Source organism: Macaca nemestrina, chromosome 14 (genome assembly GCF_043159975.1).
Source record: "Macaca nemestrina isolate mMacNem1 chromosome 14, mMacNem.hap1, whole genome shotgun sequence".
NCBI classification, from domain to species: Eukaryota; Metazoa; Chordata; class Mammalia; order Primates; family Cercopithecidae; genus Macaca; species Macaca nemestrina.
The window spans coordinates 113,766,329-113,780,848 of record NC_092138.1 but is presented as its reverse complement, the minus strand read 5'-3'; the positions used below and the strand labels follow the sequence as shown (position 1 = coordinate 113,780,848).

The window sequence follows — 14,520 nt, the reverse complement described above, 5'->3', positions numbered from 1 at the left end:
ATACTAGACATTCTCAAAATATATCCTAGAGTCTCCATATCCGTATATAGAAATCTTTGTTCTTTTCATAGCTGTATAGTACTCTGTTACATGGGATATTGCTGTATTTTATCGAACCTGTCTTCTGCTGGTCGACAGTGTTTTTCTAGATCTATAATCATATATGGTGCTGAAATCAATGGCCTCATGCCCATATCATTTTGTATTTTTGTCAGTGTATCTTTTTTTGGATGGACTTCTAGAAGTGATACTGCTCTGGGTCAAGAGCGAATGCACATGTAATTTTGCTAGATACTGCCAAATTCCCTGCCATAGGGATTCCCACCAGCAGCATATGAGGGACATAGGATCATTTTTGATGGTGGAATGCGGTATAATATAATATGGCCTTGAAAAAGCAAAGCAGACCTGGATTCGAGGATTATTTCCACTTCCCAGCTGTGTGTCCCCAAACAAACTACTTAATCTCTCTTAACTTTGGTTTTCTCATCTGTCAGATGGGGGTAATAGTTGTTTTGAGGATTAGTCAAGGCAACGCAGGTAAAGATCTCAACGCAGTGTGTGTGGTGGATAGTAAGTGTTCAGTAAATGTTGACTGGGACACTCTCATTATGACTGTTATTCTTGAAGAACGAATCCTGAGTGCAAATGTTAGCTAAAGTCAGGGAAATTCCCACTTTCCAGTCTGCTGGAATGGTGAGAGCCTAGAGAGAGTAGAGAATTTTTGCTCTTTGGGTGGTGACTAGTTGAAAAGATACATAAAATTAAAAAATAAATCTCCATTGCTTTTATAGTTTTTCAGCTCTCTAGCTAAGTCTTTGAAGTGATTAATGGGTTTGGCCTGTATTCTAATCCAGCCATCAGAAGAGATGGAGGATTGCTGGATCCTTGCTGCTCTCTGAGGCCAGAAAGCAAAATCCTCAGTAACTACTTTGCACTTCACTCCCACAGCGAATGCCTTGAGGGGAGATGTTCGAGAGCACACCTCAAGGCCAGCTTGTTGTTCGGCGTTGCTCGTGGTTGTGGCGGGGGGATGATGATCCATGAATGTGTTCATCATCAAGTGGTTTTTCAAATAAAATGTGTGTTCAGAGTTCTTTACATTACGCAACTGGTCATTACTGTTTAAGTTCCTAGGCTAACCTGTCGATTCTTTTAGCAAAGGGTGTTGTGACTCCCTCATCAATGGATTCTGTAGAATTTGCCCCGAAATCAGAATTTTTAACCACAAGAGGACTGCAGTGGGTCCCCGAGCCCCCTGAAGTTTTATGCAGGACTCTGTGTGTGTGTGTGTGTGTGTGTGTGTGTGTACTGGGCATACACATGTATGCCCGAATGTGTGTGCACTGTGGGTGGGTGAACTCTCAGAGTTTGTGCTAAATTATCAGACATATCCAGGACCCCAGAAAGATTCAGAAACTCAGTGTTAAACCATATTCTTTTCTTTTTAAAGGATGTTGCAGCTCGGGGCTTAGATCTCCCTCAAGTCACGTGGATTGTTCAGGTAATTTTTTAGTTGTTAAGGTGTAAGCTTGAGGCAGGAATATATGATCATGAGTAGATGCATTGGCTTTAAGTAGAATAATTATTATTATCCTCTTGGGTGTTGCCCTGGTAACCAGGCAGCAAACCAGCCTTATCTGTACAATTCCCCTGACATCTTTCCTTAACCCAGCCCACCTCACCGCTGCAGCAAAACAGCCAGAATGTGCGTTCACGAGAGGGAGGTGGCAGGCTCTCCTGCTTCTAGACTAATTCATGTCACAAACCAAAACTTCAGCAATCTGAAAACAACAGGAATTACCTCAGCCCCTGGGAGGCCTCATTGTGTCCAGAAGGAGATGGCTCAGCTGTCCTGAGAGCCGTGTCCGTGTACATTGACCTGCAGGGAGCAATTAAGTTCCTGACAGCATCTTACACATACCTCTAGCCTTAGACGCTTTGCCAGAGGGTACAGGTGTTAGCACTAGAGTCTGGTGGTTTTAGTTTTGTTTTTTCTTTTCATTAGTCTACAGAATGGTATTTTTAAGCCCTTCTGTGTGGGGGCTGGGGGACACGTGCCCTGTTGACGTGAGTCATGGTTTATTCACATTTTAGTGGGATCGCGTGCTTGTCACTGGCCAGGATGTCTGATCTGCTCCCTGCAGATGATCACTTTAGAACTGGAGGCATTGTGTCTTCTTTCCTGCTGGCCACAGAGTGAACTGAAGATAAGGCAATGATGATTTTAATGTACGGGAGGCCAGACATACAGAATTGATCATTTAGAGCTTATATTATGAATATTGATTCATTTCATATGCTTAGCCTCCCATACATTATATTCATCTTGACCCTCATCTTTTTGATTTGTGTAGCATCAAAGGGAAAAAAAAGGAAGAACGAGTGGATGGTCAGTTAGCTTTAATGATGGCAAAGTTATTGCCAAAGAAAACATAAAATGCTGTGCATTATCCATCGTAATGAGTGATAGAGTCTGCTCTTTTCTCTGAGTTGGCAGTGCTCTCCATGCAAGCACAAGCAATGTCCTGCCTGCAGGGAACCTGCCCCTCACCTGCCCACATTCTGTAGAATGGCCTTCATTCTAAAGGACTGAATGGGGCTGCTACAGGCTGGTGGGGACTGGCTCCTGGGGCCTGCTCCTGGTGGCCTGGCAGCAGAGGTAGACTCTGCCCACAGAGCAGGGAGCCCCTTCGTCCTTATGCCCTCCAGTGTCCTCTGGACACCTCACCCTATGGCCTTGTCTTCCAAGGAAGTAGGCCAAGGTCATGTGATCATCCTGGAGAAATGTACCCCCACCTGCCTACATTTTCACCTCATCCAGTCACCACAGTGAAAAGATGCAAATCAGAAAATGAAGAGACCTGTGGAGAAGTAAAATTAAAAAGGAGATATCGGGATGAGAAGACGTCTCATTTATCGGAAACTTGGCCACTGTTCACATTTGCGTGTCAGAGCCTTGTTATTTCCAATGAAGCCAGGAGTTTCAGGGTTGAGTGACTTCTCCTTATGATTGTGTTAGGGTAACCATAGCACCAGGATTTAATTCTTGGGATACCTGGAGGCAGGTGAGGGGTATTGCACTTCCAATTAATGGCAGTCCCTTGATCTATGAATGCCTTCATTTTTGTTACCCTTTTTAGTACAACGCGCCATCTTCACCTGCAGAATACATCCACCGGATTGGAAGAACCGCCCGGATTGGCTGCCATGGGAGCAGCCTGCTCATTTTGGCTCCTTCGGAGGCAGAATATGTCAACTCGTTGGCTTCTCACAAAATCAAGTGAGTCAGAAACCTGAATGGAGTTTCGGCTGATCTCACCTAATTAACTTTCGGTCGCTTTTTACAGTGGATGGGCCTTGTAAGCTGATGAAGAGCCATTAACCCTTGTGATCCCTAAATGAGTCCCAGAATAGCCAGTGGCAAAAACTAAAACCCTTAATATCCTCAGCACATGACAGTTTCCATTGCATTGCCAGACTAAGTCATAGGGCGATCTGTTGTACTTGGTTTTCTTTTAGAGAGCTGTGTTTTGTTTCTCTTGCTGTAAAGATAAGTATGCACCATCTTCACAGCTTCTGAAAGGCCTTTTATTCACAACTTTTATTTCTTGCAATTAATGGTTTGTATCTTCAAAGTTGATTTGTCTTTTAAAGAAATAATGCTTTTTACTTACCACACAATTTCCCTCCCCCAGGAAGATAAACCCAGGGGAAATGATTTTGAGGCTGTTGAAATCCATACTACACTCACAGCCAGGACGTTCAGCCGCCATCCTGTGTGTCACAGTTCAGCACCTCACACCCCTGCTTTAGTAAAGCCCTGGATTCCAGACCTGGCGTGCCGTGAGCACACAGCTCAGCTCTGCTGTAAATGGGATAGTCTTACTTCCTTTTCCTTGCCCAGCCCTGTGTTTTATGTAAAACATCAGATAGAACTGCAACACTGTTTTCTCCCCTAAAGTACAGTGCTAGAACAAAGCACTGCATTCGTCATTGGAATGGAAACATCCTAGCAGGCAGCCTGGAGGCCTGTTAGGGGTGCAGCCCACTCAGTCGCAGGAGCTGTGTGTGGCTGTCCCCACCATACCTGCCCCATCTCCCACCAGCAGAACTCCACCTCTCATGCTAGTAAGGCTTTTCAAAACTCTCTCAAGGTTGTTCGTGTGAACACTTACGGACGGAGGCTCATTCAGAAAATGTGTCGTGTGTCCTGCAGTGTTGAGGGAGGAAGGAAACTACTCCTGGTTGTAATGTCAGGGGGGCCAAAATATAGTTCGGGTTTTCCTTTCTTCAGTGTGTTCCTTATCTTAACACAGTCTGTCAGTTGAAAGAGTGGTTTTTATTTGTTAAGGAAGATGTGCATATTGTATCTTATTAGTGAAAGAAATCTCATACAGATCAGTCACTTTTCACCCAGCACCGCTTCTCCGGCCAAGTTCTGAGCTCCCTCAGCTGGAGGCTGGCTGGCCTCTCTTTGCGGCCCTTTCAGCATGGAGGCTGACACCTACCAGGCGGGTGTACCAGGAACCCTGGGGAAGGTGAAATGCAAGCCCGCTGGCGCAGCTGGTTTCCTTTTCCTCCCTGACCCTGTTCTCACAGGCTGGGAGCCCGTCACAGTGCTGCTGGTGGCCGCGTTTCCTGTCATAGGAATTTGTGTACCTGCAGAAAGCATCTTCAGAATTTTGTGTTGTGGCCCCACAATAGAAAATGTAGTCACCACACCGTAACAGCCTGTCAGTCGCTCCACACTTCTTTTCCTCTTCCTTCCATTCTAGAGCTACAAATTCCATTCTCCCGTTCCTTGCTGGCTGCAGCTCTCTGGATGTTCCCCCAAGCTCGTTCACTTTAACATGACCTCTTCCTAAGAAAAATGAGTGACAGCAATTACAGAGTCCAATGATAATTGTCTAATGCTAGAGTTAACAGCAGACATGCCTCTCTCTGTTCTCTTTATTTTTCTCTAATAACACGTTCAAGTAGATTGCTATGAAGGGCTCAAATATAAAGCTAAAATTGAGAAGGGAAAACAGTGATTAGCAGAGGCATGAAGTATTAGGGAGTCAGGTATATTTTAAAGACATAGCAAATACCGTCATCTGCTGTGATGATCTTGTCTGGAAAAAATAGTGTGCCCTCATTTACATGACTCCCTTTTTTATCCCACGTTAGAAGGAAGACAACTCAGTGACAAACGCCACCTCTTCCGGAAGGAGGAAGTGTAGGCCTTTTGGGAAGGGACTCTGCAGGGTGGTGGAAGAGCATTTGCGTGAGGAGGGAGGGTCCTTGCGTGAGCCCCACTTCACTGGTGTCTGCCCTGAAAACTCACTTGTGTGGGGCCTGGGCCTGGACCGCTGCCTGCCTCGTGGGCGCGCTATAATCAACTTAAACAGACATCAGAATCTGGGTTACTACGTTGCAGTCATGCATTGTTCTTCCCAATTTCTGTTTGAGGAAAGGCTCTACATTGGCTATATCTACACATGAGCTATTTCTTTGACTTAATGAAAAAAAAAAAAAAAAACCCCTATTAACCAGTTGCAAAGTGTGCAGTGGGAAGAAGCAGACTTGAACATTTTTAGAACCCAAAAGGTCCACTCCTAAATATTTTTTGAGGAGGAGGAAGCACGTGCATGTTTCGTGCCTGAGAACATGAGAGCCAGGCAGAGGGGCGCTGGGAGGGCTGAGGCATCACAGGGCAGATTGGAGAAGGCAGGCCGAGGCTCTCGGCAGCAAGGGCCAGCACGACAAACGGCCACCCGCCTTCCTAGACCGAGCGCTGCCCTGGCAGTTGAATGGAGCAGACAGGACAAGAGACAGGTTCCTGGGCCATTGCCCCCTCTGTCTAGATGCTCAGAACTTTGCTTCTGCATTCTTTTGACTTCTCTGTATTTGTCAACTTCTTAACTTTTTTCTGCCTCCCCTTTAAATGTGTTTCTAATGAAAATCATCATTGGTTTATTAAAATGTAAATGCTTCATCAAAACGTGTATTTCTTAGATCAGGCATAAGACAGTTCCCTGAATTTATTTATTTATCCATCTCGTTTCCTACTAAGGTGGGGTGATTCAGATCTGTTGATGGACCCATAAATAATCATAGTAGATTTGCTTTGTTCCTCAGAAGCAGCAATTTCTTAGGAAGAAGAAGGCCCTTTGAAACTGTAAATCACTTCAGTTCCCTCTCAGCTCCCGTGTGCTTGGGGTGTGTGGTCCCCCGACATCGCCAGGTGGACACGCAGCATATGAGCCGCGCTCCGGCTGGAATATCAGCACATGCATTTGAGAACGCTGCCTTTCTGTGGCTATTTAGCTTTTTATATTCCTGAATGCAAGTGGCACGATTCTTTTTTCTTTCTGCTTCAAGATTTGACCCCAAGTTCTTGCGTTTCTTTTACTTTTGTGTTTTTCCTCTTTTTTTCCTCAAGAAAAAAGTGATGAATAGAAGCAAATCAGATAGACCAAGAAAGAGATGGGACTGGGCTATGTTTTCACCTTTCTTCAGGGTTCCAGGCACAAATGAGAGGGGAGTTCAATAGCCATGCATTCCTGTCTCCTATGAAAAGTAGATTTCCCGTGAAGTCAGGGCACTCTCCCTCCGACTCCTGCCCTTTCGGAGCATGCTCTGCCTCCTCTGGTTGACTCTTGCTGCTGTAAAAAGGCTTCACTCATCCATAGGGCTGTGAGTTGGCAGCAGAGAGAGGATGCTGAGGGGTGAGGACTAGGGGTGTGCAGGGAGATGACACATTTCAGGTAAATCGCTGTCAGAGACGTGACATTTTCATTCATAGCCTTGTCAGAGTAACCTTTGGGTGAAAGGGGGAGAATTGTCTTCTCCCACCTAAGAGGTTGCCATTCATGTTTTAATTTGCTGTTACATTTTCAAAAAAAAAAAAAAAAAGGAACATACAACAAAATCATTTGTCTTTTTATGATCTGTTTCCCCCCTAGAACTCCTCCTTCTCTTTCTGTTTCTCTTTCTCCCTGGGAAGTATCTTAGCAGCAGCTCACGTTTCCTCCTTCATCTCTGACACGCAAGTCTCTCTCTGCTCCCTACATTCGAATGCTGTGGCCTTGCAGTCGATTGGATGAAGCGGAGGCTTTCCAGACTCCACCGCTAGGCAGGTGTGACTGTTCTGTTCTGGCTCCTGGTGGCTTCTGTTCCTGAGTGAAGCCCGAGTTCTTGTCTCAGTGCTTGGCACATGGCTCCGGGTTTGTCAGAGATCCTTGGGCCTTCACCCCTCAGTAATTAAGAGACAAGGGCAGTGAAGCTCCTTCAGGGTAGAAGAGGAAAGGGCAGTGCTGCTGTGGACAGGGCTTTGTGTCCTCATTACCCTCACAGGGGTGTTTACCCCACAGTGGAGGATGTTGGCCACCCTTCTCTTTCCTTTTTTTTTTTTTTTTTTTCCTCTCTCTCTCCAGTATAAACTAAAGAGATCAAAATGCTTTCTATTTCATCATCATCTGCTCAAGGCAAGGGAGTTGATCAGTTGAGTGGGCACACTTGTTTGGTATGCAAGATTTATTAAGAAATAATGACACAATCTCTATTAAGGAAATTCTAAATGTAGCCTCTTTTAAATTCATCAGGGAGGAAAGAAAGTGTCAGGAATATCATCCTGTCCCTTTAATATCATAGAGGTCCCCTTCTCAATTCCTAAGGGTTTAGGAAAATATTTCCTTTCCTAGGAAGGTGTCACTTCTACTTCATGTCTAATTAGCTCAAGAATAGGCCAGTTTTGTGCATCAAGGTCTTGGGTGTTTCTGAAAGAGCAAAAAGTTTACCTTGCTATGCCCTTCCTTTTACAGCGTTTCTGAGATGAAGATGGAAGATATTTTGTGTGTTCTGGCGAGAGATGATTGTTTTAAAGGGAAACGATGGGGAGCCCAGGTGAGTTTTGTTATTTATTGTGCTTGCTGCCAACAGACATGACTCACTTGGTTTGGGGTAGTAGAGGCTTTGTGTATGGGTTACTTCCTCTGTCAAGCAAAACATTTATTTTAAGAACCGTGGACATTAGATGAGGCCAAATCTCGGTGGTTTTTTTTTTTGTTTTGTTTTGTTTTTTGTTTTGTTTTTTCTCGTCTTTGCTTCTGGATGCGTTTGCCACTCTCATCTAGTGAGTGGGCTACGGTCCATTCTGGAAGCCTGCCAGACAGCAGCAGGCTCCCCAGAAAGGAGGTCCAGGCCAGAATGAGTCTGGAGGCAGCTCCACACGCTCAGCCCCGGTGGTCCCTGTCCAGATTCTCAGCAAGGACGGCTGCTTCGACCTGCCTATCCCAGACAGCGTGGAAGAAATAGGTATCTCTGTGTCTCCTTTCAGGCACACTTAGTTCATCCATTTTTTAATGTGTGTGTGCTATCCACAGAGGAAGAGTAAAGTTGAGATCATTAAGAAGAAAAATTTTTATTATCCATGCAGTTCCATATGGAGATTCTGAGCAGGTGCAGACAGCCCTGGACACCCTTTCCTGCTCCTTCTCTTAAGGCTGCACCCGACTAAACCATTACTCCCTCACCCAACCCCACAGCCTTACCCGGTATTCCCATGTGTGGGTGCAGTGTTGCTATATGTAATTTTGTCTGTGAGATATTAATCACTTGAATATTTTACATTTGTTTTTGTGTGCCTGAGGATGGACTGGAAAATCAGGGCCAGATAGATCAAGCTTAAGAGTTTCTATCATGCTGTAGCATGTGCCTGTATTTGGATCATTATTCTCCCTGAGCAGGGAGGGACCCCGTTTCACTGACCCTGACTTAAGTTCCCTTGTTTTAGAGAGCATCTAAGGAAATGTATGTAATACCAGGAGAGGAAATAGCCATATAGCCTCTATTAGCAAAGTGTGTATTCCCAACCTAGGACTGTGCTACACTCTTTACATGCACGGTCCCATTTAATCTAGCAATCTGAGAAGGTAGTGATGGCCCCAACTTACAGATGAGGAAACTGAGACTTAGAGAGGTGAAGGAACTTTCACAGGTGCACACCAATATGCTTTAGTCATTCTGGGATTTGAAGTCTTAACTTCAAAGCACATATATTTAACCGTATACCGATATGCCTTTATTAGTATTAACTAAACCAAGATAATTGAACTGAATCGTTTTTTAAATAAGGAAATGTTAGTCATTTTTAGAGGTGACATTTGATCAACAGTTAGTACCATAGCAAAGATCCCTGTGAACAATAAAAGCTATTGAAACCTCCATTGGTCATCAGGTTACTTGAAGCAAGTCAGTATTTCATAGAAGACTCATAAGCCTCTGGACCACCCTTTCTTAATAGTTTGTTGTTAGGGGTGTTGACCTGTGGCCAGACAGATCTTCATTGGTCTTGGCACACTTCTGTTCTTTTCACACTATCATAAATTCTAGTTAAGGGGCTTTTTGGGTTTCTTTTTTTCTTTTTTTTTTTTCTTTTTTTTTTGTGATGGAGTCTCGCTCTGTTGCCCATGCTGGAGTGCAATGGCGCAATCTCAGCTCACTGCAACCTCCGCCTCCCTGGTTCAAGTGATTCTTCTGCCTCAGCCTCCCGAGTAGCTGGGAATAGGCGCGCGCCACCGCACCCACCTAATTTTTTTGTATTTTTAGTAGAGATGGGGTTTCACCGTGTTGGTCAGGCCGGTCTCAAACTCCTGACCTCGTGATTCGCCCTCCTCGGCCTCCCAAAGTACTGGGATTACAGGTGTGAGCCACCACGCCCGGCCTTTTGGTTTCTTTTTTAGTGTTCCCCCAGATACTTACTTATGGTTCCACGGCATCTCTATGGGATCAGCAGGGAGCAGATGGGGAGCTGATCGTGGAGGCAGTGTAGCAGAGTGGCTAAGAGCACGGCCTCAGGGTCACATTCCTCATCTGTCACCAGTGTGTGACCTTGGGCAGGGACTGGACCTTTCTAAGCCTCAGTTTCTTTCGAAGAGGCAGTGTAGCAGAGTGGCTAAGAGCACAGCCTCAGGGTCACGTTCCTCATCTGTCACCAGTGTGTGACTTTGGGCAAAGACTGGAGCTTTTTTTTGAGACGGAGTCTTGCTCTGTCCCCCAGGCTCGAGTACAGTGGCACGATCTTGGCTCACTGCAAGATCTGTGACCAGACACATCTTCATTGGTCTTGGCACACTTCTGTTCTTTTCACACTATCGTAAATTCTAGTTAAGGGGTTTTTTGGGTTTCTTTTTTTCTTTTTTGAGATGGAGTCTCGCTGTGTCGCCCATGCTGGAGTGCAATGGCGCAATCTCAGCTCACTACAACCTCTGCCTCCCGGGTTCAAGAGATTCTCCTGCCTTAGCCTCCCGAGTAGCTGGGAATACAGGCACGTGCCACCACGCCCACCTAATTCTTGTATTTTTAGTAAAGACGGGGTTTCACTATGTTGGCCAGATGGTCTCAATCTCTTGACCTTGTGATCCACCCACCTCGGTCTCCCAAAGTTCTGGGATTACAGGCGTGAGCCACCGCACCTGGCCAGGACTAGACCTTTCTAAGCCTCAGTTTCTTCACATGTAAAGTTGAGATAAAATAGTGTTCTTCTAAGGACATCAGAGGATTGTGTGGGAAATAGTCCTGGAGTCCCAAGTATAAAGCATAGGACCAAAGGGCTTTTTTTTTTTTTTTTTTGGAGATGGAGTCTCGCTGTGTCGCCCAGGCTGGGGTGCAGTGGCATGGTCTCAGCTTATTGCAACCTCCGCCTCCTGGATTCAAGCGATTCTCCTGCCTCAGCCTCCCAAGTAGCTGGATTACAGGCACACACCACCACGCCTGGCTAACTTTTGTATTTTTAGTAGAGATTGGGTTTCACCATGTTGGCCAGGCTGGCCTCAAACTCCTGACCTCAGGTGATCTGCCCATCTTGGCCTCCCAAAGTGCGGGGATTACAAGCATGAGCCACTGCACCCGGCCCAAAGGTCATTTTTTATTATTACTGTAACTATCATGATTATTTGTAGTCATACAAGTTAGTAGCAGATGTGGAATTAAAGCCCAGACTCAGGGACATGAATCCCAGTGCCCTTTTTTGCTGTATCATAATAAGTGGAACATTAGCATCTGCCAGCTCTCCAGAAATAAGAGCAAGTAGTACAATTACAAAATGAGATTGTAAGTTTGATCAAACGTAGTCTCAGGTATACTCTTTCTGGGCCTGGCGCTGGTGTCAGTCTTTATCCCCGAGCGCAGATCATTTCTCTCCAGGGAGTTGATCATTGCCTGTCTGCACAACGCAGGGAAGCTGTAGAAGGGCAGGAAGCCTCTCCTGAAATACACGTCCCCAAAGAAGGAGTGGAGCAGCTGCACCTCCCTCCACTCTTTCAGCAACAAGCTGCAGTCATTTCTTTTGGTAACATCTGCCCTTCTGTGGCCTTGCAGCATTAATTCTTCTCCTTAAGCCTTTTCCCTGGCTTGAGGCCAACCTCAAAGACTTCCTGAGACTTGAGGAGCGGTTCTAACTTCATGAGTAAGAACCAGGTCCCAGAGTCAGACAGATACGAGTTTGAGTTTGAATCCTTGCTTCCCAGCTGGTAGCTCTGCAATCTCAGGCAGATTATCTTCTCCCAGCCTCAGTCTTCCCATCTGTAAAACACACGATTGCTGTGAGGTTTAAATAAAACAAGGCATAAAGTGCCCTGTAGAGTTCCAGACCTCATAGATTCTTAGGTCTAGAAACTCTGTCTCGTGATCTCAGCCCCCCAGCTCCTTCCTTGACAGATAGTAGTGAATGCTTGGATATTTTTAAGGTTTGGTGATTTTTTTTTTTTTTTTTTTTTTTTTTTTTTAGAAAAGCTGAGCAAGGTTGGGCTTTCATGATATAACTGATTAACTTAGAAAGCTAAATTAACCATCCTACATTCTAGGTGTCATGTTGGTAAAGACCTGGCTGACTGAGCCAAGTTTAACTTGAACTCAGAGGAAAAAGAAAAACTAAACTAAATTGACTGTGTTACTAATTATTGCACGGATCTACACAACCCGGGAGAGTATTTTATGTGTGATTCATGTCAGTAGTAAAAAGAATAAACTAGATGCTGGATACAACTTTTAATTCTGTTGTGCATAAGAAATACCGTGTGTCTTAATTGCTGTCCTCAATTTGAGCAGCCCTCTAGCATGCGAACTAATGCCAGGCATGTAAATGTGGGTTCAGTTGCTAGGCCTTTCATTCAGATAGCCAGACACCTCATTACAGGGCCCCTCTCCTTCACCCAGCGCAATTGAAGCCCATGGTAAATGTCCCTTTGGCACATACATTTTTGGGCTTCTGCGAACAGAAAGAAAGCGAGTGAAGCATCTGTAAAATGTATATTTCATATTTAGGTATATAAAATATATATAGCTACGTCTGGGTGTGTGAATGTTCACCTGCCTACAAAGAGAATAAATTTGATCTTTCAACTTTACTGGGAAGCGCTCAGAAGTTTCTAGGGACCATGGGGGTAAAACTCAGCTTGGCAATAAAGTGATTAAAACAAAACCCTTCCATTTAGCTTAAAAATACCTTGGAAGTTGGCAATATCAAGATGCAGGCTTTCACAAAAACCTCCTACCTCTGCTACTACTTTTTATAATAAAAATAGTCCAGTCTATTTATCTTAGACTCCCATCTGTTGCTTCTTGATAGGTGTGAAATCTTCATCATCAAAGTATACACACACCCAACCATGTTTTTCCTACAAGCGTTTTTGTCCTATGAAATATACCCGTAAACTTATCCTAACAAAGGAGCCGTTGCTGGTGTTGCGAGATCTTAAAATAAGTTCAGAGCCCCCTGCTCATCCTTTCTGATGGCCTGTCTTTTCCAAGATCAGTAGGATATTAGAGACAAAGGTGCGTTGCGTGCGCGGAAGGATGGTCGGAAATGTGTTTTCTAAACTACCCATGGTCCTCTAGTTGCAAGTTAGCTTCATTAACCAGGACTGACTGTGTGTCTTTGAGGGTGGGAGAGCCAGTCCTGCCAGGTATTCGTGTGCCCTCAGGGGTTTGACCCGCTCTCATTATAGGAGCATTTTACCTGTCTGGGGCTGAGATGGTGCTGCATAACTCTGCCCCACTCTGTCTTCAGTTTAAATTTAGATTGTCCTCCCCAGAAGACAACTGAAGAATCCCTCATTCATTCTCAAGAGGGGCAATTTTAAAATGAGGTATTTCTGGAAGCGGGGGTTAGGGAGGAGTAAGATATTTTTTCCTAAGTAACGTATATTGTTTTTTTCTGCCATTAACTTATTCTTATATTTTACTAAAACTGACCTTATCATTTCAAACCTGTGAACCTAGTTCTATCATGTTTTTTTCCCTACGTATTTCACTTGTATACACACTCACATTATATATATGTAATTTTTTTTTTTTTTTTTTTTTTTGGTTGGGAAGAAAAGATGCCTCATTTTGAAACCTAAAGGGGGGAATAAGAAAAACCCTTTGTAATATATTGCCATATTATCACTAAATCCCCTGACAGTTGTGACACAGAAGCAAGTCACCTGTCACTTAAGCTTGAGGTCTCTTTAATTTTCTCCTGGAATTCGCACCAGGCTGTCTTTAATTTGAGGCCTTTATTGGAATTCTGAAACCTCTCTGCCTCCCTGGCTCTCAGATCTATTCTGAGAGCTGTTACAGAATGTATACAATAACCAACAGAGGGATTCGGAGAGGGCTGGAGCTCTGTTTATTTAACACTCTAGAGGGATTTTTGTGCTTATTCGGTCCTGGCTGCCCGGCTTTCAATATCGCTTTGACAACCATTCTGCCCTTCTCATTAATTTTAAACAGTTAAAACACAAGAAAAAGAGGAAAAAGTTTTCATTATTAAAGTGCTTTACTTTTTAATAACAGAGGATTCTGTCCGCCAGGGGAAAGGGCATCCTCGCTAATTTCACATTCATATTAAAAAAAAAAAGCACACAGGGAAGGTGACAGTTGTGCTGCTGAGGTGGCTTAACGAAAGGAGGGCAGCAAAAGAAAGTTTGCATTTCACATCAGTTAAGAGGGTTTTTTAAAAAAAAATCCTTGTTAATGACAATAGCAAATGTCCACTTTGGTAACACGGCTCCTGAGTGACTCTTCTCCTGACATTTTAGCGGATAGAACCCTTAGGGGGACCTTGTATTGTACTGTGACATCCGCGAGACTGTCATCAACCAAACAGGTAGCAGGAATGATTTGACTCAACTAAAAACATTTTCACGTTGTTAAGTCTCTTAATATAGAGATGAACGTCGATCCAGAGAATGAGGCTTTTTCTTTGCTCCCCTTTGTTCTTCCTCTGTCAGCCTTAAAGGTGAAAGGGAGGCTCGGGGAGTCTTGGTGAGGCCAGATGCAAGCGCTCATACACCGTCCTCTACAAGGTTAAGCAGCACGACCTGGTCTCACTCTGGATTTTCCCCGGGGGCTCACACTGGGGTGGCGGGTGGAAGTAGAGGCACCAGCACCACTCAGGTGATCAGTGTCACTTGGCAGGTTGGCCTCATTGGGTGGAAGAATCTGTGTTCTCTTGATTTCACATTCAGTAGAAAGCACTCATGTTTGTTT

General features: G+C 44.5%; 1 protein-coding gene across 10 annotated transcripts in view; it reads left to right on the top strand.

Moving 5' to 3' along the window:
- LOC105464063 (DEAD-box helicase 31) overlaps positions 1–14,520 on the top strand; it is a 179,964-nt gene that overhangs the window by 38,043 nt on the left and 127,401 nt on the right. For 8 of the 10 annotated variants that reach the window (XR_011612900.1, XR_011612899.1, XM_071078508.1 and 5 more), the window contains 3 exons: positions 1,454–1,504; positions 3,144–3,283; positions 7,809–7,890. Coding sequence is in view for 8 of the 10 variants with exons in the window: in XM_071078508.1 (XP_070934609.1) it covers positions 1,454–1,504; positions 3,144–3,283; positions 7,809–7,890 (273 nt within the window). In the remaining 2 variants the exon portion in view is untranslated. Of the gene's footprint in view, positions 1–1,453; positions 1,505–3,143; positions 3,284–3,698; positions 3,847–7,808; positions 7,891–14,520 lie in introns of those variants that run through there. The other 2 variants (XM_071078507.1, XM_071078510.1) reach the window with 2 other exon arrangements.